Source organism: Carettochelys insculpta, chromosome 14 (assembly GCF_033958435.1).
Source record: "Carettochelys insculpta isolate YL-2023 chromosome 14, ASM3395843v1, whole genome shotgun sequence".
Classification (NCBI taxonomy): domain Eukaryota; kingdom Metazoa; phylum Chordata; order Testudines; family Carettochelyidae; genus Carettochelys; species Carettochelys insculpta.
In genome coordinates, this window is record NC_134150.1 from 25,787,082 (window position 1) to 25,810,919 (window position 23,838).

At 43.1% G+C, this 23,838-nt stretch overlaps 2 protein-coding genes across 3 annotated transcripts in view; one reads left to right on the forward strand and one right to left on the reverse strand.

Moving 5' to 3' along the window:
- Positions 1-15,896, reverse strand: part of LOC142020889 (uncharacterized) — a 30,288-nt gene extending 14,392 nt beyond the window's left edge. The window contains exons 1-2 of the mRNA XM_075009132.1: positions 14,585-15,896; positions 8,168-8,328 (exon numbers count right to left, since the gene is read on the reverse strand). Coding sequence (XP_074865233.1) covers positions 8,168-8,328; positions 14,585-15,854 — 1,431 coding nt within the window. The 5' untranslated portion in view covers positions 15,855-15,896. The remainder of the gene's footprint in view (positions 1-8,167; positions 8,329-14,584) is intronic.
- Positions 15,897-19,219: 3,323 nt separating this feature from the next.
- LSM14A (LSM14A mRNA processing body assembly factor) overlaps positions 19,220-23,838 on the forward strand; it is a 34,899-nt gene continuing 30,280 nt past the window's right edge. For both annotated transcript variants that reach the window (XM_075008637.1, XM_075008638.1), the window contains exon 1: positions 19,220-19,572. In XM_075008637.1, the coding sequence (XP_074864738.1) occupies positions 19,452-19,572 (121 nt within the window). In that variant the 5' untranslated portion in view covers positions 19,220-19,451. The remainder of the gene's footprint in view (positions 19,573-23,838) is intronic.

Sequence of the window (23,838 nt, forward strand, 5' to 3'; positions counted from 1 at the left end):
AGGTAAATGCAATCACTACTTGATGTGCTTACAATTTAATAATACTTTCTCGGCTTTTAAAATGTTTTGACACCCTCAGAAGGAAGGCAATATTAAAATGCAAAATACCACTGTAATTATAACTATTCATAATTTTAAAATAAAGTAAAAACATTTTAGTGCTAACAGTGCTAATGTAAATGGAATTTAAGTGCTTATTTTGCCCAAATCTAAGGACTATTTTATATAATTCATAACAATTTGGTTCAGATTTCAATCGTTGCTCAAGAGGTGCATAGTGAAAAACAAGCATTAAGACTGAATCCACTATTCCATTCCAGAGCAAATTTTGATGACCTGGCTATGAGACACAATTGCAGTCTACAGTAAAGAAATTGATATCAACTTTAACTCTTAATACTGGTTAACAAACATAATTCTGCCCTTTACACACTTGAACAACTATTTTAGAGAATATTTTAAGTGCAAAAGTGGCACACTAAAATAAAAACAGTCAGCAAACACAAACTAAGTTCCTTACAATGTTAACTCAGCCATCACAAGGCATGCACGTGGTTTTTCGTAATGGATGCTGTAAACAGCAGCAAAGCAGGACTGCCTAGTGATTAGGACTTGGGAAACTTGGGTTCAAGCCCTTGCTCCTAGAGAGACTTCCTGCATGATCTTGGGCAAGCTAACACTCTCTGAGCTTTAGTTTCCCACTACTAAAATGGGATTGCCTTACCTAAGATAGTTCTCTCCTACCTCAAAGGTGATGCAGGGATAAACGCACTAAAGACAGGGAGGTGGTCAGACACTATGATGAGGGAGGCCATATGAGTAACAGAGATACAACAGACAGACTGCCAGTAACTGACAAGATAGGACCTGAACAACTTTCTGACTGTATGAAATTGTGTATGAGGGCATTCTCTCACATGCTTACAGTCAACAAACAGGGCAGTCAGACCTTGCAGTTTTCCCAGCTTCAATACACAGAGGAGACAATGGTGACTGGAGGAAGGATTTAGGTTTATCAGGAACTGGAAAGCCTGTGGGAAAGGAATAGGAGCCTATTCAAGGAAGGATGTGTTCCACCTAAATGAAAACGGAACCAAATTGCTGGAATGTAACATTAAAAAGGTCAAAAGGAGCTTTATTAACTAAGGGCTGGGGAAGACCAACAGACTGCAGAAAGGCACACTGTACAAACACACACATCCCCTAGAGGAAGACTAATTAAAGGGGAGAAATAATCAAATGAAACAGTGTACCATTCAATTATACTACACGAAGGAAGACAACTAAATACTGACAAATTTTATATGTGCTTATATGCAGATGTTAGAAGTCTAACTTACAAAAATGGATGAACCTGAACCCTGGTATTAAATAAGAACACTGATATTCAGTAATGGTCATCACAGAAACTTGGTGGAATGATGATAATCAATGGGTCAAAATAATACTAAGGTACCAAATATACAGGAATGACAGAGAAGGCTGGACAGTTTGGGAATGAGGGGACCATTACACTTGAAAGAAAGCAGAGTTAATTATAGTAAAAATCTCAAATGAATGAAACTATATTACAGAATCTCTGTGAATAGAAATTTCATGCTTCAATAATAAGAATATAGCAGTAGGAATATACTACCGACCACCTGGTCAAGATCAAGATGGTAAATGAGATTGGGAAATAGAGGTGAGAGAGGCTACAAAAACAGAAAACCCAGTAATAATGGATGATAATAACAATTCGTATTTTGACTGGATACATGTCATGGGATGTACAGATAAAAGTTACAAACACTACTGACTGCTTTTTTGGAGTAGCTAGTCCTGGAGCCCAGAAGAGAAGAGGCAATTCTTGATTTCTGAGAACCATGCTGCAAGCCTCTGTCTGCGCGCTGGGCTCCCCAGCTGGGGAACCACCACCACAAGTATCTGTCTGTGCACTGGGCTCCCCAGCTGGGGAGCCCAGAGGGCACACAGCTGCTTGTGGCACGGTTTCTCAGAAACTGCAGCCGCAAGTAGCTGTGTGCCCCCCAGTTGGGAGAAGCCGGGGGCCATGTGGCTTCCCCCAGCTGCCCACTCCCCAAACCCCACCCCCATTAATGCAAAATTTGATTTAGGTAGAGGGTGCCCAGTACGCAATCTCCACATAAATCGAGGGATTACTGTGCAAGTCTGGAGGCCAAATCTCAAAAAAAGATATTTTAGAGTGGGGAAAAGTACACAAAAGGGCAACAAAAATTATTATGGGCTATGGAACAGCTTTCATATGAGAAAAAATTCATACATTTATGAGCTGTACACACAGAATAAGGCCCAGATCACTTCCACACAAGTGAAACACCAGTGTCCAGAAGAACACAACCTTCTAAGTCATCACATGCTGTAGAATGGGACAAAAATATGATGCCCACACAGGCCACCTTTCTTCACCCAAATCAGCCTGTAGTCAGCAATCCCAATGTCCTGGTGTGCTCCCTTGCTCTCTCACAAACTTCTGCAACCTCATGATCCAGGAATCACCCAGAATCCATACATCAGAAATCCCAGCAGAGCATTTTTTTTCACTGTTAGCAGACAAGGCACCTGCACTTACACTTCCAAACTTCCATGCTGTCTGTGTGTTTTGAAAACACTTAATTAAACTGATTGCAGATAAGGAAATACCCACTTTCCATATCAATCTCCCAGGTGTTAGTAAAATAGGGATTTCTTTCAAATAAACAAGCTTAGGCTTTCTGCTGTTACCTACACATATCTCTGTGCACAGGTATGCATGCACACACACAAAGAGTCTTCTGTCTCTGCATCTTGCTCACCCAATAAAATAACCATTTTGGTTAGACTGGCTGCTGGCTATTCTACTACGTTCACAGTAAATCCTACCACAAAATAAATACATTTTATATTACAACAGACACCTTGGATCAAGCCCCTGAGTTTTTAAAACTTCTATTCCATGGGCGTACAAAGATTCAGACTAGAAAACAGAAGTTGCCATTCAACCTTAACTATAATGGTGATGTTCCATATCTGTAATCTGGGCTAGTGTGGATAATGTGGTTTCTTAAGATAGTCAATGATTACTATATTATGTGTGTAATCACAAATTGTATTACAAGTATGACACCGAAAATGGTTTCAAGCCTTAACAGAAAAACTGAGTAAACTGACATATTTGACTTGAGCTGTAAATATGAAAGTCCACAACCATCTCTCTACAGATCTGAATTGAAAATAAATGTCCTACTGATAAAAAGGGGTTAATAATATTCACCATCACCACCATAAGGTCAAAGCTTCTTACACAGACTGAACGACTTTAGTAGAAAGACACCTATCTTCAGCACTTTCTTATGTAAACTATGTCTACACCACCCCCAGAAGACTGACCCATGCAGAGTCAATTTTCCGGGGTTCAGTTTTGCACTCCTCGTAGGGATGCATGAAATTGAACTATCGGGGATAACAGTCAACCCCTTCACTCCCCAATATTCTGAGGAGTAAGGGAGGTAAATGGGAGAAAGCCTCCCATTGTTCTTCTTCAGTGAGGACAGCCAGGTAAACTGATAGCACCCAGTTGATTCTAGATATGCAATTGCTGTAGCTAGAATTGCATCTCTGCAATCAACTTGCTCCCTATAGCTCCTTGCTCCCCATGGATTCCTTGCTCCCTACAGCCATGTCTACACCTGGGAAAGTAAGTTGATTGCGGATATGCAATTCTAGCTACAGGAACTGCATAGCTACAATCAAAATCTCCAACATGGAATTCTAGCTACAACACCCAAAGTCAAAACATGACTGTTTTTTTCAGAGTAAAACTCAGCTGTAATGACCAATAAATAAAAAAAAAACACAAAAACATATACACTTAGAAAATCACATTCTAAAATATAGAGAGAAATGTCAATACCTGAAATTACAGATTCATGGTGCACACAACGACCACGATATTTAAATATCTGGGGCAAAGATGAAGATACTGATCTCTATCAGCATAATGGAGAGATATATATGTAACTGGTGTTGAAAGAGGCTAGGCTCAGGTTAAAAATAAATAATATGGCATTTTATTTTTATTGTATTTATCTGTCTTGTGCTGTTCTTCAGGTTAGTCAAAGACAACATACGTTTAAATTCAGTCTGTTCTGAGCCAATGATTAATGCAATTTGTCTCAGCCTGAATGACTGAGAAAAACAGGACTCCTGGGTTGTGTCTACACAGGAGAGTTCTGTCAACAGACCGGGCCTTCTGTCAACAGAACTCAGGGGCTGTGGGCACACTAGCCCCTCCTTTTGGAGGGGCTGTGGTAATGTAGCACTTTAGAATACGCTAATGAGGCGCTACCATGAACATGCAGCACCTCATTAGCATAAAGGCAGCCGCGCATGTTTCCAAACTGCTGGTTTTGAAATGCACGCTGCCTGTGTAGCCGGGGACCTTTCAAAAAGGCCCCCTGATTTCGAAAGACCCTGCTTCCCATTTGCTTTTGTGAAGAAGGGGCTTTCAAAATCAGGAGGGTCATTTCGAAAGGCCTCTGGCTACATGGGTGGCATGTGTTTCAAACCCAACAGTTTTGAAGCATGTGTGGCCACCATCATGCTAATGAGATGCTGCATATTCATGGTACTGCCTCATTTGCATATTCCAAAGTGCTATACTGTATTACCACAGCCCCGCGAAAAGGAGGGGCTAGTGTGGCCACAGCCAGGGACCATCTACATTCATAAAGCCTTCTGTCAACAGAGTCTCAACAGAACTGTACTTTGCCTCAACAGTTACCCCTCCAATTTTTGTGGCATAACACTCTGTCGACAGAGTACTGTTGAGAGAAGTACACTGTAGACACTTCTGTCACCAGAGGGCAGTGCAGTCTGGCAGTTCTCTGTCAACAGAGCAAGTTTTGCGTAGCAGCCACCTGTCGACACTAACTTCTGTCGACACATGTTTCTAGTGTAGACATGGCCTCAGTGTTTTTACTTTATAGGCATAACAACATCCATGTGGAAGAATTTCCTATACCCTTAACAGATTTGCACTGTAGGAAAAAAAACATCTGTCAGGCACCAACTTTCTGACAAGTCTGAACTGTATTCTGGAACAGGGGAAAAAAAATCTCTCTTAATTATAGAATGGTGGGAAGACAATTTCACTTTTGGTATACATTGTTTGCTATACTTCTTGAATTAGATTCCTTTCTACAATCAATCATCATCATTCTAACTAGAAAAAAAAATGAAGATGCATCCACTTCTAAAAGCTTAGCACAATATCTGTCATTAAAGATTTTCTCCAGAAAAGCAACACGTTCAACAACCTCAGGAAACAAGCCTACCTTAAGAAATAAATATAAGTGCAGTTCTTTGGTAATTAGGCTTTTATTATTTAAGCGATTCATTTTTCTGACTGTAACAAATTGATCTAGTTAAATGTTTTTAAACATATTTTCAGGACCAAACACATATATGCAGTACAGCCACTGATAACAGGAGAAAAAAATATCTACTGACTATATCCAGAATAATTAAATTCAAGCATCCTGTGGACTTTGCTTTAATCATTTCATGGGCTTTATTAATAGATAAGAGTAAACAAATATGCTGCTCGTAAAACAGAGAAACCAATATGAGAGTCTGGGCAGATACTATACATGTGTCTCATTGCACATGAATCATTGCCAACTAGCAATAGTCTTACTGTTCCAGTACTGATACTGTAACAATGTTAAAATCAAACCTCTAAGATATTCACATTCACAACTCTTTAATTATTCCTCAACCACACGCAAGCGACCCAAATCACAGCTTGATACCAACTGATAACTTCTATTAAATGCATAAAACAAATCAACTGCTGATTTAAGGTCCTTCTGAAACCTAACCATATTGCTTCAAATAAGCCAAAAAACAGTTACCAGATAGCAACATCACACAAGCAGCTCCCAAATGCTTTTTGTACTGCACTTTTAGATTGAATATGGGACCTAAATTCCAGACCCTTAAATGGCAGTGCACTGTTCTGTGAGTAAGACTTCAACACAACCAACTATCCTCATCTTAGATCTCCTAAGATTCTATGCACATTAGAACTGTGTTCCTCTTCCCGCCCACCCCTGCCCCACGGCAGACAACTTCTTAACGGACTATCCCTTATGGACATTTCTCCTCCTAATCTTGATCTCACACCCTTCTCTGTAGCAACTACAGATACATGAAAAACTAATGTTACAAGAGTAGTAAGCAGACAAAACTGAAGTGGGTTCATTTAATATAGTGAGAGCATCTCCTTGATTACATCCCCAGTTGTCACTCTCTCTTCTGTATTTATGCTGTTTACTACTTTAATCTCTAACCCTCTTGCAGTTCGGTTGTCTTCTTCTGTATCTCTGATATTCAACCAATTTTGGCATTATCAGTCAAAATTTGGTCATGTTTGTATTTTCCACATTTTTTTCCCTTGGGTGTAAAGACAAACAGTAACGAAAGGAATTTGCTTGTTTGTTTTAACTTAGTTGTTCAAGAAATCCTCAGAAACCTAGCACAGGTCACAACTAGAAGGAAACCTTGCCACTCATACAATTACAGCTTTTATTACCACTAAAAAAGCAACTCCATAGACAGTCTGAGATGCACAGCACTAATGATTATGTGTCTCTTCAACACACAGAACTACACTCTGTCCACACAAAATCTAACATGGCTGTGGCATCAGTGCACTTAGGCATGTTTCAGAGAAGCCTCCAACAAAGTAACAAAGCAGTTTTTTTTTCTCTTAATGCCTTTTTTCAAAGTTCTACCCACTGTACTCCACCTAATTTCAAACACTACTCTTTAACAGGCTTGTCATCCTTAATGCTCATGGTCATTCTCCTCAAATAATCACATAAGACATATGCCATCCTCTTAGCAATTCCTTACAAGTCTCTATCTTTTCTCAACTTCCTCTGGAGAGTTTTCCAGACTTCCTGAGGGACCAGATCAACTGACCCTATCAAGTGCAAAGGAAAATCTAGTAACAGAGAGATAACTGTGTTAGTCTATATTCTATCAAAATAAAAAGGCAGTCCAGTAACACTTTAAAGACTAACAAAATAATTTATTAGGTGGTGAGCTTTCGTGGGACAGACCCACTTCTACAGACCATAGCCATAGGACTCCAGCAGGAGTGAAACTAACACGCTTTATAGCCCAGGACTTCCATAGAGACTTAAGAGGAGGTGAGTGATTGCCTTCTCAGACAGAGCTACTTCTGTGAAATACTTTTCCCGACCAAATGGGATGCTATTGATTAGTACAATCAGTTAGTTGTTGTGCTCCTAAGTACCTACCAAACCAATGTGAACTCAGTCCCCACAAATCAGAAGACCATTACTAGGGCTCAGTTCCACAATAACAATGCTCAGATACACAGGCCAAAGAAGCCTAACCTAAATGACCTCCCTGAAACACCAACACTTAATCAAACAATATATTACTTATATTAATGTAGGTAAGCAAACTAGAAGGAACTCAAAGTACTTTACAAATGCATCAGAAACTTGTTGAAAATTTTAGTAGTCACCCCTGGGTTGAATGTTTTAACATCAAACACTACAAAATATTTTGTGGTATCAAAAGATGTTGTATTCAATTAAATTTAACAGAGAAATATAGGTACGCAAAATGCAAGGCTCTATCTTGAAATCTTGCTGTAACATGTGAACCACCATCCCTACTTTTAAATAAATTATAACAACTCTTCATAACTGGAAGAGATCAGAACACGTGTTGTTCATTTTATTTGAAAAATTAATCTTAACAGCACAAAGCCCCCAAACACTATGCTGGGAATTTCAACCAATACTGATTAAGAGGTAAGAAAGTCACCTACTGAATCAGCAGTGTGTATGATTTCCTTGGAGAGCCCCAAACCAAGTTCTGACCAAGCTTGATCATGCTTATTTTATGAGATCTGTCACCATAACATGAGACTCCTGAAATGTAGACATATAGAGAAATTTCCTTGACCCCTGGAATTATCCTGTTCTTTAGCTAAAGGTGAGGTACAGTATTTCAGAACAAAAAGGTATGTATGAATAAATGAGCAAAGACACCCAGCTTTATAATGTGTGTGATAGAGGAAACGGTGGATCATAAAGAAAAGTGATAATCGCAAGAATGAAAAAAGTACCTGGGTTGTTGTTAAACGAAAAACTGGACCATTTGTGGGTGCTGAAAGCCGAGGCGAGATGCTGGTAGGACCTTGGCCCTGTGTTTGTACTTGAGCCTGGGCTAAAGCCTGCTGAGGTACCATTACAAACTGTCCGGCTTCGGTGCGCACCAAGACCATACCTAATGAAAATGATCAAAATAAAATAATAATAATAATAATAATTACCATGAATAGAATTGATATACAGTAACCTAACATTTTCCATTCTTCATTCACCATATGTCATTCCTGACATGTTTATTTCAGTATAAAATCAGACACTAAAAACCCTAGCCAGTTTCATGGGAGTGGAGAGATTTTGGTGGAGGTAGGGGCAGCACAAGAAGCCCTGACCCCCAGCACAGACAGAAACATTGAACAGCCAGTGAGCTGGGGCTGCTGGCAGGCAGGAAAGCCTGCCTGAGAGTGCTGCTGGCTAGGTGCTGCTCTAGCACCCCATCCCAACTCCCAACCAACCCTCTGCATCCTCCTTCCCACTCACTCCCAGACCCAGGTCACAACTCCCATTCAGACCCTCCACCTGCTCCTACATCTCTCCCTAAGGTCAGAATCCTCTCTTGCGCCCATACCACCTCCCAGTCTCTGCATTTCCATTTCCTGCCCTAGGTCACAACCCCATCGTTCAACCAAACTCCCTCCCACACCCTATTCTACACCACAGTCCCCAACCCTAAGCTCCCCTCTCTACCCCCATGCCAAACTCTGCACCGCTCCATAGAAAAGTGCAGCCCTTGACCACTTACCAAAATCCACATAAAATTACTGCCCACTTCTGATCTAGACCACCCCAATAGGTGTTTGTCTAATCAGTAGTGCCACTGAAGACAGTCTCACTGAATGCACAAAATTAAGCAAAGAGGGAGTGAGAGATAAAAAGGCATCTTTTAAAAAGTGGAAGTCAAATCCTTGTGATCAAAATAGAAAGGAACATAAACACTGCCAAATTAAACGTAAAAATGTAATAAGAAAAGCCAAAAAAGATTTTGAGGAACAGTTAGCCATAAATTCAAAAAGCAATAATAAAATGTTTTTTAAGTACATTAGAAGCAGGAAGCCTGCTAAAAAAGCAGTGGGGCCCTTAGACAATAAAGACATAAAAGGAGCAATCAAGTAAGATTATGCCATTGCGGAAAAACTAAATGATTTCTTTGCTTCAGTCTCCATGGCTGAGGATGTTAGAGAGATTCCCAAATGTGAGCCATCCTTCATAGGTGACATATCTGAGGAACTGTCCCAGACTGAAGTGTCATTAGAGGAGATTTTGAAACTAATTGATAAGCTAAACAGTCACAAGTCTCCGGGACTGGATGGTATTCACCCAAGGGTTCTGAAAGAACCCAAATGTGAAATTGCGGAACTATTAACGGTGGTTTGTAACCTATCATTTAAATCAGCTTCGGTACTCAATGATTGGAAGACAGCTAATATAACACCAATATTTAAAAAGGACTGTAAAGGAGAATAAAGAATAAAATTGTCAGACACGTAGAGGAACATGATTTGTTGAGCAAAAGTCAATATGGTTTCTGTGAGGGGAAGACGTGTCTTACTAATGTATTAGAGTTCTCTGAAGGCGTTAACAAACACGCGGACAGAGGGGATCCAGCACACATAGTATACTGAGATTTCCAGAAAGCCTTTGACACGGTCCCTCACCAAAGGGTCTTATGTAAATTAGGTGGTCATGGGATAGGAGGAAAGATCCTTTCATGGACTGGGAACTGGTTAAAAGACAGGAAACAAAGGGTAAGAATAAATGGTAAATTTTCACAATGGAAGGGGGTACCTAGTGGCGTTCCCCAAGGGTCAGTCCTGGGACCAATCTTGTTCAACTTATTCGTCAATGATCTAGAGAAAGGGGTAAGCAGTAAGGTGGCAAAGTTTGCAGATGACACCAAACTGTTCAGGATAGTCAAAACCAAAGCAGACCGTGAAGAACTTCAAAAAGATCTCAGCAAACTGAGTAACTGGGCAGCAAAATGACAAATGAAATTTAATGTGGGTAAGCGTAAGGTAATGCACATTGGGAAAAATAACCCCAATTATACATACAATATGATGGAGGCAAATTTAGCTACAACAGATCAGGAAAGGGATCTTGGAATTATAGTGGATAGTTCTCTGAAAACATCCACACAGTGTGCAGTGGCAGTCAGTAAAGCAAATAGGATGTTAGGAATGACTTAAAAAGGGATAGAAAATAAGACGAAGAATATCTTACTTCCCCTATATAAAACTATGGTACGCCCACATCTTGAGTACTGCATGCAGATGTGGTCTCCTCACCTCAAAAAAGATATATGGGCATTAGAAAAGGGCAACTAAAATGATAAAGGGTTTGGAACGGGTCCCATATGAGGAGAGGCTAGAGAGACTGGGACTTTTCAGTCTAGACAAGAGGAGACTGAGGGGCGATATGATAGAGGTATATAAAATCATGAATGGTGTAGAGAAAGTGAATACAGAAAAGTTATTTACTTGTTCCCATAATATAAGAACTAGAGGACAGCAAATTAAATTAATGGGTAGCAGGTTCAAAACTAATAAAAGAAACTTTTTCTTCACACAGCGCACAGTCAACCTGTGGAACTCCTTACCAGAGGATGCTGTGAAGGCCAGGACTCTAACGGAGTTTAAAACAGAGATCGAAAATATTTTGAAGTTAGGTCCATAGATAGCTATTAGCAAGGGGTAAAGTATGGTACCTAGCCTTTTGTCGAAGGCAGGAGACAAATCGCTTGATCTTTGTCTTCGGTTCACCTCCTCTGGGGCACCTGGCATTGGCTACTGTCGGCAGACAGGAAACTGGGCTAGATGGACCTTTGGTCTGACCCAGTATGGCCGTTCTTATGTTCTTTGCCGGTGCAATGTGTGTATCCTTGTCCAAAATTGAATGCACTGGCTGCATTTTCAGTTTATGAGCCTGTTAATTTTTGACTTAGCACTGTTAACCTTAACTGGTCCTATGTTGCAGGATGATAGAAACCAAAAATTCACTTACTTTGCAAGCCAGATGAGCTCATTTTAACTTTGAAAATAACCCTTTTTGCTGTGTGTTTGTAAACAAATAAAATTATGAATAAAATTAAAAGCATATTTAGGGCTTTCACTTCAAGAAATTTGCCATGAGTACATCTCATTATTTAAAAGCCCTTTATTTATCTGATTCCACGTAACTCTAAACTTATTTATAATAATTGTGAATATTGTAATTTCTCTTTGTGAATTAACCTTACGTGAAGAGACCTATGATAGATCTACACTACATGGGAGATTGACCCAGCCAGGGTTGATCTTCCTGTGTTCAATTTTGCACGTCTAGTGGGGAGTGTGAAATCGAACCATCAGGGGCTAACAGCTGATCCCTGTACTACTCATTCTCCCAAGGAATAAGGGAGGTCAACAGGAGACTTTCTCCCATTGACTTCCATCAGTGTGTATGGTCTAGCGCAGACCTGGGCCTAGAAGACACTTCCTAATCTTTCCTAAGTAAAGCTGCTTCAACACAAGCCCCACTTCAACACTGTCTTACTATGATCTAGTTTTGTGGGAGTAGGGGAATGTCAAAGTGGGGTGCTTATACTGAAGCTGGCCCCATCTACACTGTCAATCAGCAATTCAAAGTGGGCATGCTGAAATTTGGGCAGCTGACATTATGCTAATGAGGTGCTGAATATGCATGTTAGTGCCTCATTAGCTTGCTTCAAATTGCCTCATTATCATGCCACCTCCAAAGGGATGTGGCATGTGTTGAAACAGCCGGAGATGAAAACAAATAGAGGCAGATCTGAAGTAGCTGGGCTGTGACTGATCGTGACTGATCCCTACAATTCATACAACCAAATAGGGAAGTTCAAAGAGGAAGATACTGACTGAACTAAAAAAAAAACAAAAAAACAAAAACAGGTGAAGAACCAAAATTATGAGTTTTCTACACATATGTATCACAAAAAGATAATAAAATCATCCATTTAAAGGACTACTGTCAACTTAATCAGACTTCCACATAACTTATTTTGCTTAACACTGTTAAAACGCCACATATAATTATGATTAAATGGGCAAACTGAAAAACAAAAATTCTTTTTAAAAATGCTGCATATTTGATTAAACAATTTTTATAATTAATTTCACTGTGCTTGATTTTCCCTGCTTCTCATGAGGTCTTTTCCACAAAATCATTGTATATAATGAAGAACGAATTTGAACACACCATTACCCTATTTAACTGAGTAACTGTGGTAACAGTACATGCAAATCATCAGTTGACCTATAATAAACATTTTTTATTCAGTCACCACAGCAGTATGCATAAATCCATGCAATTTTTTTCTGAACGTTTACTCCTACAAGTCTTATACAACATGTTTCACATGGAGTTTATTATAGGACATGGAATAATGGGCTGTTCCCAAAATCATAGTCTATTTGTTCCATACAAATTTTTGTTTTGTTGTTGTAATGGTATGATTTTTCAATATGAAATATGTGAATGAACAGTCAAAGTAATTGTGATGTATGTTAAAGTGAATTATTCATGAAACTGTACAAATATTTACGGCTATGATAATGGCTATAAATGTTCATATATGACAAGTTGCTTTTACAATGACTAAGATTAATTCGGGTTCAGGACATGATTGTATATAGTTTCATTGACCTATGTTTATAAAACATATGCACATCTGTAGCATCTAATATTATGGGCTATTATTCAGCTCTATTGTCAGTTAGGTAGACAGGAAGCTGAATTTAAAATATTGTGATATAATTTAAGAAGACCTATTCAAAAAGAGTATTTTTGAAGATTCATAAACAATTATCCTCTTTGAAAACTGCACTGTTTATCAGTAATGAGCTGTCCATTACTTTTTTCAGTTAACTACAGACATTTTCATTTTCTCTCCCGCATATTTCCAAATAGCACATGCCTGTTGACTTTCATATTCAAATTTAAGTAACTTTACTTGATTTACTGGAAAGCAGTTCTGTAGAGCAAAAACAAACACAAAAACACCTGTAAAGTTCGCACACTTTTCAACATTACATTCTATAATCTAAGAAATGTTTTTTAAGAATATCAATTTCCTCTTCTAACAACCAAACAGTAGACTAAAGCAACAATCCCATCAATTTCAGAAGCAAAATGCTAAGTTATGGCATACACACCTTTGTATAAGAAACAATAACAAAGTGAGCTGATATGTCACCAAAATAATCACACTTTCCAAAAGCAAGTTGATTCCAATTCCAAGTGAAATGAGATTTCAGAGTCATAAGAATTTGCCTGGTCTGCATATTAGCTTCTTACAAACAAAACAATGGCAGGAATTTCACAACCTGTTAACAAACTTTACAACTACTTAAAACACTGCACTAAAGACAAATCTTTATTTGGATACAGCAAGCATACCAGAAAATACATAATTTTCTTAACTGATGTCAAATATTTTCAAGAATTCTGAAGAAAAAAATTAGATCACACCATGTATTAAGGAATGAAGATTATTTATTTGCATAAGAAAAGCAATTAAATTTCATTTGAATAAATCACCTTATTTCAGAGGTAATAACTTGTACATGATTTGCACGATTAGCACTATGGCATGGCAAAACAATGTTAGCCATCCTTCAAAATTTGAGATTGATAATAAAATAGCCATTTAAAACAGGAATTATTGGCATGACGATACGTGGTTAATACTTTGGTTACTAGTCAGCCTTAATAAACTAGTGTTTTTAGAAAACAAAGCCCGATACTTTTACCAGTTTACTTTTGAGTATCAACAAGAATAAATAATTAAAAAATCATTATTATGAGCAGAGGCAGGAGTGTGAAATTTGTTACTTTGGAAGTAGAAATGAATCAGAGCCCAGATACTATGGTGAACAGAACAATACTTATACGTACTGAGACTGAATATGTTAGATTATTCATTTAGCCATATCAGGACAGTCACTTTTTGAATAAGGATATTTTTCCCATCACCAGCAGCAGTAAAGAAAATGTTGTGAAGTTTAGACCTCAGCAAGCCAAAATCTATCTATAAATCAGCAAATTTTAAAATAAAGTTTAATTTTACTTAACAATTTTAAAATATCTTCACAATTAACATTTCCTTTTACAAAGCAAACAATTCTCCAACTATCATGCTTTTAATTATCCACTCATATTTTAAATTGATTAAATAATGTTTTAGTAATAATGTGCTTATTAAAACAGAACTAATTTTTAAAAACATGGGATTACTGGCATACCACACACTTATTTGATAGTTCTCTATTGATTTGTAACACAGACACAACTTTGAAAAATCACAGTGAGGAAAATGGATTAGCAAAGATTAACAAGCCTATATTTGTATTTCCACTTACCAGGTGGTATAGTAAAACCTGGAGGCAACTGGATTGTTGTAGTCTGCTGAGGTGGTCTAACAATCAATTGTGGTGCAACTATTCTCTGAGCAGCAGTGCCCACTGCAGACCTGGGTGACAATGATTGGGGGACTGCAGAGACGACAGGAACGGCTGTAGCTTGTTTGGGTACCCCAACAGCAGACCCTGGTGGCCCTATAATATTTACTATGGGGTTAGCTATAGCATTGACAGTGACTGTGCTGGATACTAAAGGGGCACAGTTGGCTACTGAACTTTGGGCTGGATGGGTGACAACATTCACTGAAGGATCAGAAGTGACAGACTTATTGAGTGTATTTACTGCAGAACTGTGTGTGGAAGAGTCTGGTTTGCTGTGGCTGGCAGACGGATCCTGATGATTGACAACCTGTGTTATTGCTGCTGGAGCGCAACCAGCCTTTGGACTCTGAGTGACAACCACAGGAGCGCTGGAGGAAGTGCCATTCCCACTGTGTGCCGCGGGAGGAATAGTATGCAATGCAGGTCCCTGGAGAAGAGAGGGAGAAGTAGCAGCAGCTGAACTACCCAGCACTACCGCCTTTGCAACTTGACTTGCTGCGGTTGCTGGAATGACACCACCCCCAGCAGTGGCGGCCTCCGAGTCTTTAAGTAGCAACACATCATTCACCACACCGGCCGCTGCTGGAGGACTAAACCCCGGGCTGGGACTCTCCACTTCCCGGGCACCGCTGCCAGCAGCAGGAGCAGCGGCATGGGCATCCACATGGTTGCTGGCAGGCTGGGCTGGGGCGCCAGCAGGCGGAGGTGGTGCAGCGGCTTGCAGGGGGACAGGGATAGCAGGTGCACTCGGGGGGCTGCTGATGCGAGGCGCCGCTCCATGTGATTGCTGCATGCTACTACTGTTTACACTCGCTCCCCTCCCGGCAGCCGCCGCTGGCGGGGACAGGGCCGGGGATACCCCCTGGGCTGAGAGCGGGCTGCCCAAGGAATTTGGGCACCAGGCTGCCCCCCCTGCCTCGGGGAGAAGGGCAGGGGCAGGATGCCCTCGCTGCGGTTGCTGTACTGGGCTGCCGCCCCCCACCAAGCGCCCCGGGTGCTCCTGCTGCTGGTCGGAGGAGAGGCTGCTGTTAGGGGTGGTCTCCTCGGCGGGGATCCGCCCGCCGGCCAGCTGCGATTCCAGGGAGCCCACCAGGTCGCTGACCGCCTTCTCGTCCACCTCTTCGGAGAAGAGCATCTCTTCCAGAGGATCCGACGCGCCCGCCGCCATCTTGCGCCGAGCTGGGAGCCGGCCGCTCAGCGCACAGGCGCGCCCGGCTTCCGCCGCGCGAGGCATTCTGGGAGGGGTCGGTTGCGGCCGCTGCCTCCTCCGGTCCCGTGGGGAGCGGGGAGAGTGCGAGCGCTTTGTGCTACAGCTGGTGGGGGACGTGTCTGTCTGTTTTGCTGCTTTGCACGCAGTATGGCTGAGCGGGTCTGATCCGCGAAGCTAAACTGCGTCTGGCCTGTTAGTGCTTGGATAGGAGACCTCCAGGGATTACTAGGTGCTGCTCTTCTGGTGGGTCCCTGGGAGGTTCAGCTGTAGGTTTAGCAGGTTCTGGTCACTGGAGTAGGCACACTCCATCTGCAGATTCCCGTGGTCCTCCATGGTGTAATCCCAACAGCTGTGGTTCATACCTGCCTACAGGGTTAGCACTTCATCAACCAGGCCATGTCCTGGCTCTGAAGAAAACATCAGAGCTAATCTACAGCTAGGTCCATGTAAACGAGGTTATGTCAATCTCATCACATCAGAGTATATATTAGGGCCTTTTTCCAGACAATGTAAATGCCTTATTGAACTGACATAATTCCACCTCCACAAGAGCTGTGGGGCTTAAGTTGGTGTAGTTAAGGCCACACGTGCTTTACTTAAAACAAAAAGCAGTCAAGTAGCACTTTAAAGACTAGCAAAATGGTTTATTAGGTGAGCTTTTGTGGGACAGACCCACTTCTTCAGACCATAGCCAGACCAGAACAGGCTCAATATTTAAGGCACAGAGAACCAAAAACATAAGCAAGGAGGACAAATCAGAAAAAGATAATCAAGGTGAGCAAGTCAGAGAGTGGAGGGGTGGGGGGGAAGGTCAAGAATTAGACTGAGCCAAGTATGCAGACGAGCCCCTATAGTGACTCAGAAAGTTCCCATCACGATTTAAACCATGTGTTAATGTGCCAAATTTGAATATAAAAGCCAGCTCGGCTGCTTCCCTTTCCAGAACAGTGTGATAATTCTTCTTCAGTAACATACATACCTTTAGGTCATTGACAGAATGCCCCATTCCATTAAAATGTTGACTAACTGGTTTGTGGATCTGGAGTGTTTTGATGTCTGTTTTGTGCCCGTTGACCCTTTGTCTAAGGGAGTTAGAAGTCTGTCCAATATACAAAGCATCTGGGCATTGTTGGCACATGATGGCATATATGATGTTAGTAGAGGAGCATGAGAAAGTGCCCGTGATTCTGTGAGTAACCTGGTTAGGTCCAGTGATGGTATTTCCAGAGAAGGTATGCGGACAAAGCTGGCAGCAGGCTTCGTTGCAGGGAAAGGTTCCAGGACTGGTGTTCCTGGGGTATAGACTGTGGCTGTTAGTGAGGATCCTCATGGTGTTGGGAGGCTGTCTGTAGGAGAGAACAGGCATGTCACCCAGGGCCTTCTGGAGTGTAGCATCCTGATTAAGGACAGGTTGTAGGTCTTTAATAATTCATTGCAGTGGTCTGAGTTGGGGGCTGTAGGTGATGACAAGTGGTGTTCTGTTCTTGGCTTTTTTGGGCCGATCTTGGAGTAGCTGGTCTCTGGGTATTCGTCTGGCCCTGTCGATTTGTTTTACTTTACTTAAGTTAGCTGTTCACCCATTCTTGTCAAGTTCACACATCCACTGGAGCAGCAGTGAACTTGACAAGAAAGGCTAGTAGGCTCCTTGCCGTTAACCACTAGCCCTGCTCACAGCTTGGGCTATCAATCCCTGGGGTCAGTGAAGGGCTCCAGATGTAAAACCAACTGCTGGCTAGGTTCTCAACTCACCAGTTAACCTGCTGGAGACCAAGCTCCTGGCTCACCTAGCAAGATGGGGGCAGGGTGGGAAGAAACAGGGACAGGCAAGCTCTTGGCAGAGAGCTCCATGTGTAACTAAGAACCCCTGTACTGGATGGGCTCCCAGGATTATCTGGCTACCTGAGAAGTGGCTTATGTTAAGGCACCTCCCCCAGCCTACTGGCAGGAGCTACTGGACCCAGTGACCAATTGAGTTCAGGGAACAACAGAAGAGAAAATAGGATATGGGTGTAGGTCACCAGAGAACACTACTCAGCAGAGAACCCTAGAGAGCACCCCTGCACCTCAAAGGTGTCTAAGCAGTCAGTGGGGACAGCCCGGAGGAGGAGAAATAGGCCCCACTGTTGCAAAGCACAACACGCACTCCCTACCCATCCTGCTCCCCATGTTATAGATGGTGTGCTCAGCTGGGCTCCCCATCAGTGAGCTGACAACTTGAGCTAACAGCTGGAGCTCACTACTACTGTTAGTAAAAAATTCTTACCCAGCCTTACCCTCAAATGAATTGAATTAAAATACCTAGAAAATAAGCTGCATTTTATTATTTATAAACTTAAAACATCCCATTGTAGGGCTCACCAGATATATTCTGCCTTTCCACCAGTCCAACAGACTTCAAAAGAGGAAAAAGTCTAAGGTTACAATAAGAACTCTTGCCTTTACACCACTCTGACCTTGTAAAGGGGCATCATATGAGGAAGACACGGCTGCCTGAAGTTCACCTTGTTCATGAGACCTTTTCAGCCACCGATGGCTCTCAGTATCCTAGGTGGGTGTGCACCTTCTGGGCCAAAGCAGTTCCTGTCCACAGCAGCCCCAGCCATACCATGGGCAGGGATGCTCCAGCTGACCTGGAGTGGTGTCCCCAGCTGCTCCTCCCTCCCAGGTCATCTCAGATGGGGGTTGCCCCAGCTGCAATGGAGTACCCCCTACCTGTGGCAGTCCCACAGCACCAGCGCAACTCCCTGCCTGTGCCAGTGGTGGCTCTGCTCCAGTCCTACTGGTTAACTGTAACTGGTTAACCATTAACACCCCTAGAGGGAACACTAAATGAGACCCACGGATCTCAAGCGCCAGCCTGTAGCCTAAATGAGTTACTTAAAATGCTTGAGAATGGCATTTCACAGCAGATGGCTTATCTCGCAGCAAAACCAAAATATTTCACTTGCTGGGTTTTCCCCCGTGGCTGAAAGCCAAAGTGCGACACTGCCTCCAGCGAACCAGACAAAACAGGCTCAGGCGTGATGCAAGTGAAATGAAATGGCAAATGATGTCATTCAAGGCCAGTCAAAGGCAGCAGCAGGCAGCGCGGGCCCTCGCTGGATAAGACAGTGGAGCTACAGTCACTTGCACTTATGAGCACAGCACTTTCAAACAGCTCATAACAAACCCCCTCCTCTTTAGCCCACTTACGTCTCTCCCCCCGCCAGCACCTGCAGCTTTTCCCTCTCACGTGCCCCCTCCACTTTGTGAGGTCTCGGCTATCGCGAGATCGCGTCTGATCCCGGCATCCATCTCGCGGCCTGGGAGAGGGGGCGGCTCTGGGTCTGAGGGAAGATGAAGGCGGCGGCCATGTTGGCAGCTTCGGAGTGGCTTCGACGGGGGTTGTACTGAGGGGCCTGCGTGGGGGGAGTGGACGCTGAGGGGCTCACACGCGCCGCGTTTAAGGCTAGAGGAGCGGAGTGCTCGCTCGGACTGTGAGGAGATCTGCTCAGCCGCCCGAGTCCGGCCTCAGGCGCGCTCGGCAAGGGGGTCCCCGTCCGTGGAGCCGGCGCCATGAGCGGGGGGACGCCCTATATCGGCAGCAAGATCAGCCTCATCTCCAAGGCCGAGATCCGGTATGAAGGGATCCTGTACACCATCGACACGGAGAACTCTACCGTGGCGTTGGCCAAGGGTAAGGGACCCGAGCGGGGAGGGTGGGTGGCGAGAGGATGGCCGCGGTTTCGGGAGTCCTGGTCCGCCACGGATTCGGAGGAGACGAGCCATTCCAAGCTGCACCGTGGCGCTGGCCAGTGAGCGGGAGGAGCGCGGAGTTGCGGCCCGCTTCACGCCATGAAGGGACCGAGGCTCCGCGGTGGCACTGGCCGGCGGGGAGGGGGAGGACTGCCGCTGTATTCTGGTTCCATGTCGGTGCAGCGCCCCCGGTGGCGAAGGGGCGGCTGTGGAGATTGGAGCTGGGGGCAGTCGGGGATCAGATTGAAAGAGCTCTTGGTCACTGCTGGCACAACTGCTTGTAGGGTTGGCCAGGACTGAGGCATTGGGGGATGCAGAGAAACGGGGATGCGCTGTGTGGCCAAGTGGGACGAAGAACTTCATGGCGGATTTGGGAATGGGTGAGGCGCCATGGCAGGGACTGCATGGACAACTTCTGTAATACAGGCTAGTGACAAGATACTGGTCTTTGGTGAGAAACGCACTGGGGAAATGGAATACAGAGTGTCTACAGAGATCAAGCATCTAGTGTTGTGGGACTGGTCCATTATGGGACATGCTTAGCATTAACAGGTGTATTTATGTATCATTAGCCTTGAGTTATGGAGAAGGCAGAGGAAATTGGCTATTGAGAGGATGTGTGTACTATTAATAAATAGTATTTGTCTGCAGATAAGTGCTCAGAGAAGACGGGGAGGGTGGTAACAACAATATGTGTAAGGGAATTCTGTACATCAGTACTAAATATTCTACAAGGGCATTAGTTGAATCTTAGAGGGACCGATGGCTTAGTGTCCTGGGCTAGGGGATTCTGGATATCTTTGACACACAGCTTCCTGGCAGTGCTGACTGGGTGAGGGGAAGAAGGAGATCCTGCAGGCCAGGGTGAGCATACTTTACATGGAGCACCACTATTTATTCTTGCAGCTAGCTGGGCCCCCCAGCCTGTCCAGAACCAAGAGGCAATGTCACAGAAGTGACCCACCATGCTCCTTCTTCCATGGCAGTTAGGGGAGGAGGCTGATCACATTGTGCCTCTTTGTGAAATTTTACATCCCCCACACTTTGAGTGCCTCTGCTTTAAAGTGCCATGGGACTCCTCATTGTTTTTGCACATACAGATTAACATGGCTACTGTCCTGAAGCTAATCAGTTCTTTCTTTCTCTTTTCTTTTCTTTATTAATGGTTCTCTGGCTTCCCAACTTTTAGCATGCACTCAATTCACTCAATTTCTCTGCAGCTATGAGGTCTAGAAATGTACCTGGGGGGTGTGAGGGAGTACATGAGATTCTCTTGAAATCACTTGACTCCAGGAGCTGGGCCTCTAAGAAAAACACCAAATACCATGAGGTGCAGTAAAAATCAGGAGAGGTGGCAATACTAAACTAAAGCTAATGCATGCCAGTCAGGCCTTTAATTATGTATATTCCCCTTTGTAATTAACGTGTGTTGATGCAGCATTTTGGACATGTTGAAATTCTAGGTTTTGATCACTGCTGGTTTATGGCCTTTTTCACAGGGGACATACAGTTGAAGGCAGTTGGCTCAGTGCCAGGATAAAGAGTAAAATCCCAGGGTTTGGCACAGACACTGAAACTAAGGGTGCAGGGCTGAGGGGGTGCTGCCACACCCCCTAGCTTGAAAGATTTTCCATTATATACAGGGTTTCCAGTTCATTTCAAAAGATCTCAGCACTCCCACTATAAAAATTGTTCTAGCACCCCTGGGTTTGGGGACCCAGTGAAATTATAATTATGTCCTCCAGATCTTTTAAGCAGACTTGGCTTCCAGATTTACCACATGCCATGTCTCATTTCAGACTTGGGAACAGCCCAGAGAACAGTGCAGTTCACCAGGACTTGCTCCACTGTTTGCAGTGCTTAGAATTGGCTCCTGCTCTGTAGAAACAAATTGAGTTGGGGGTGGGGGAAACCTTAAAGATAAAAGAAAAGGAAGCTGGGGCCATGGTACTGAAAGGGGAAATGGCTATGCTGGGAAGACCTGTGAATGGATCCCCATTGCTGCTTTGCAGTTCAGTCTCTGGCAGTTCAGTCCCTTTAAGAACCCAGGAACGCCACTGTTGCAGGCTAAGCTGTTTGGTGCAAGCTAGGCTGCTGGAAAGCTTTGGAGGTGGCTGCCTGCTACCACTCTTTCTGCCCCATTCCCTCCCCAACTCCAGTGGCAGGGGAGAAGTAGGCTGCCTGCAGGAGCAGTTTGGTTCTTTGCAAAGGGTTGGGAGAAGAGTGGGGTGTGGGGGGGATTTGAAGAAAACAGCACCTTGACTCTGGATTTATAAACACAGCCATGGAGAGAAGAGAGAGCAGCATGCCCCTCCTCCAGCCCTTGGCCCAGGAGTATTTGGTTTGTTTTTCTCTCCTATCTCGCTTGTTTCTTTCCCATACTCCCCCCAGGTCTCTTCTTATCGTGAAGGAGGAAGAGGCTTGATTTATGGGGCAGAGTGTCTGGCTTTGCATGTAGCTAGACTCCTGGAAGTGACATGGCCGCACTGGGGGGAAGAAGGGTGGAGGCAGATCACACTGCACCTCCCTTTAGAAACTTCAGGTCCCATTGTGCACCCCTGCCAATGTTGAAATTGTCTGTGTGTTTTATTAAAAGGTGAATCTGATTGTGGATCATTTAGTTCTATAAAGAAAGGCCAAGGTGGGTCAGGTAATGCCTTTTATTGAACCATTTTCTGGTGGTGAAAGAAGCTTTTGGGCTCCACAGAGCTGAAAATCTGTACCATGTATAAATGCTCAGGTCTCTGTCTCTGTCTCTGTCTCTCTGTTTAGCTTCAGGCATGTGTATAAAAGTGTGCAGAATCTGGACCAAAGTTACTACAAAATGTTGTAGTTCACAGTGTAAAACATGTAAACAATTTTTGCACATAAAGGGAAGCCATCATTTTAACGTCAGTGTCTGAATTCATGTGTTCGTTAACATTAATAGCAAAGATTGATGTGTGTAGAAGATAAATATACATAAGTTACTTGTACTGCACTGGACTGATATAAGGACTCTTATATCAGAGACAGGTTCTGTCCTAGAGAGCCTACAGTCCATATTTACTACTCTGAGTGGGACGGTTTATTCAATGAGTGATCAGTGCTGGCCAGACTCATGGCTTTTTGAGAGCACACATGGTAGGATATACATATTCATCATAGTCCACATTCAGCCCTAATTATGTTGAATTGTACTTTGCTTCCGAGGTTCCTTACTTGGTTGGATTTATTTTAATGTGCACTTATAGCATGCCCATGCAATGTTCTTGTCACCCATTGTTATCTTTTAGAAATAAACCCATCAGTTATCCTGAAATGGAAAAGTAGAAGTTGAACCAAATAATTTCTCCACAGAATCCTCACAAGAGGTCCACAACACTGCTGTCCATCTCTGTCTCCTTATATATGAGAGAGAAAAATTGGTCTTTGCGGCACACACTTATTACTGTTAGAGTTAGCAGGTATGTCATTTATATATCAAGGTAGGAATCAAATTCAAAAGGCTCTGATCTCAACTAGTCTTCTCTCTCACTAAGGGAATTTCAGGTTGGAATTTCCTTACTCCACTGACCACAATTGTGACAGAGAGAAAATTAATTTCTTAGATGGGTTGGTCCCAGGTCAGTTAGGTCATTATACATCAAAATATATGTGAGCCCTTACAGGCCATAGAGCCTGAGATTAATATGCCCATGGATAGAAATACTGATTTCATTCTAGCCTATTCAGAATGGCTGTGTCTACGCTGGTACAAATCTTTGAAATGGCCATGCTAATGGCCATTTTGAAGATCAGTAATGAGGTGCTGCTTTTGAACGCTCACGGCTACACGGGGTTCCTTTTCCAACGGACCCCGCACATTTCGAAATCCCCTTATTCCTCTCAGCTGAGGGGAATAAGGGGATTTCAGAATGTGCAGGGTCCTTTTGAAAAGGAACCCTGTGTAGCTGTGCCAAGCCACAGGAGGTTCAAAAGCAGTGCCTTCAAAGTGCAGCAGCCAGAAGCATGTGAATGCTAATGTGGCGCTAAAGATTCAATTCAGTGCCTCATTAGTAGTCTTCAAAATGGCCATTAGTATGGATATTTTGAAGATTTGTACCAGTGTAGACATGGCCAGTGTGTTGGAGTAGCATAATCTTGAATTGACAGATGATGGATGAGGACCTTGCTACAATCCTCTGAAAGTTAAGGGTTAAACCTTTTAGTCTCCACAGATGTGGAG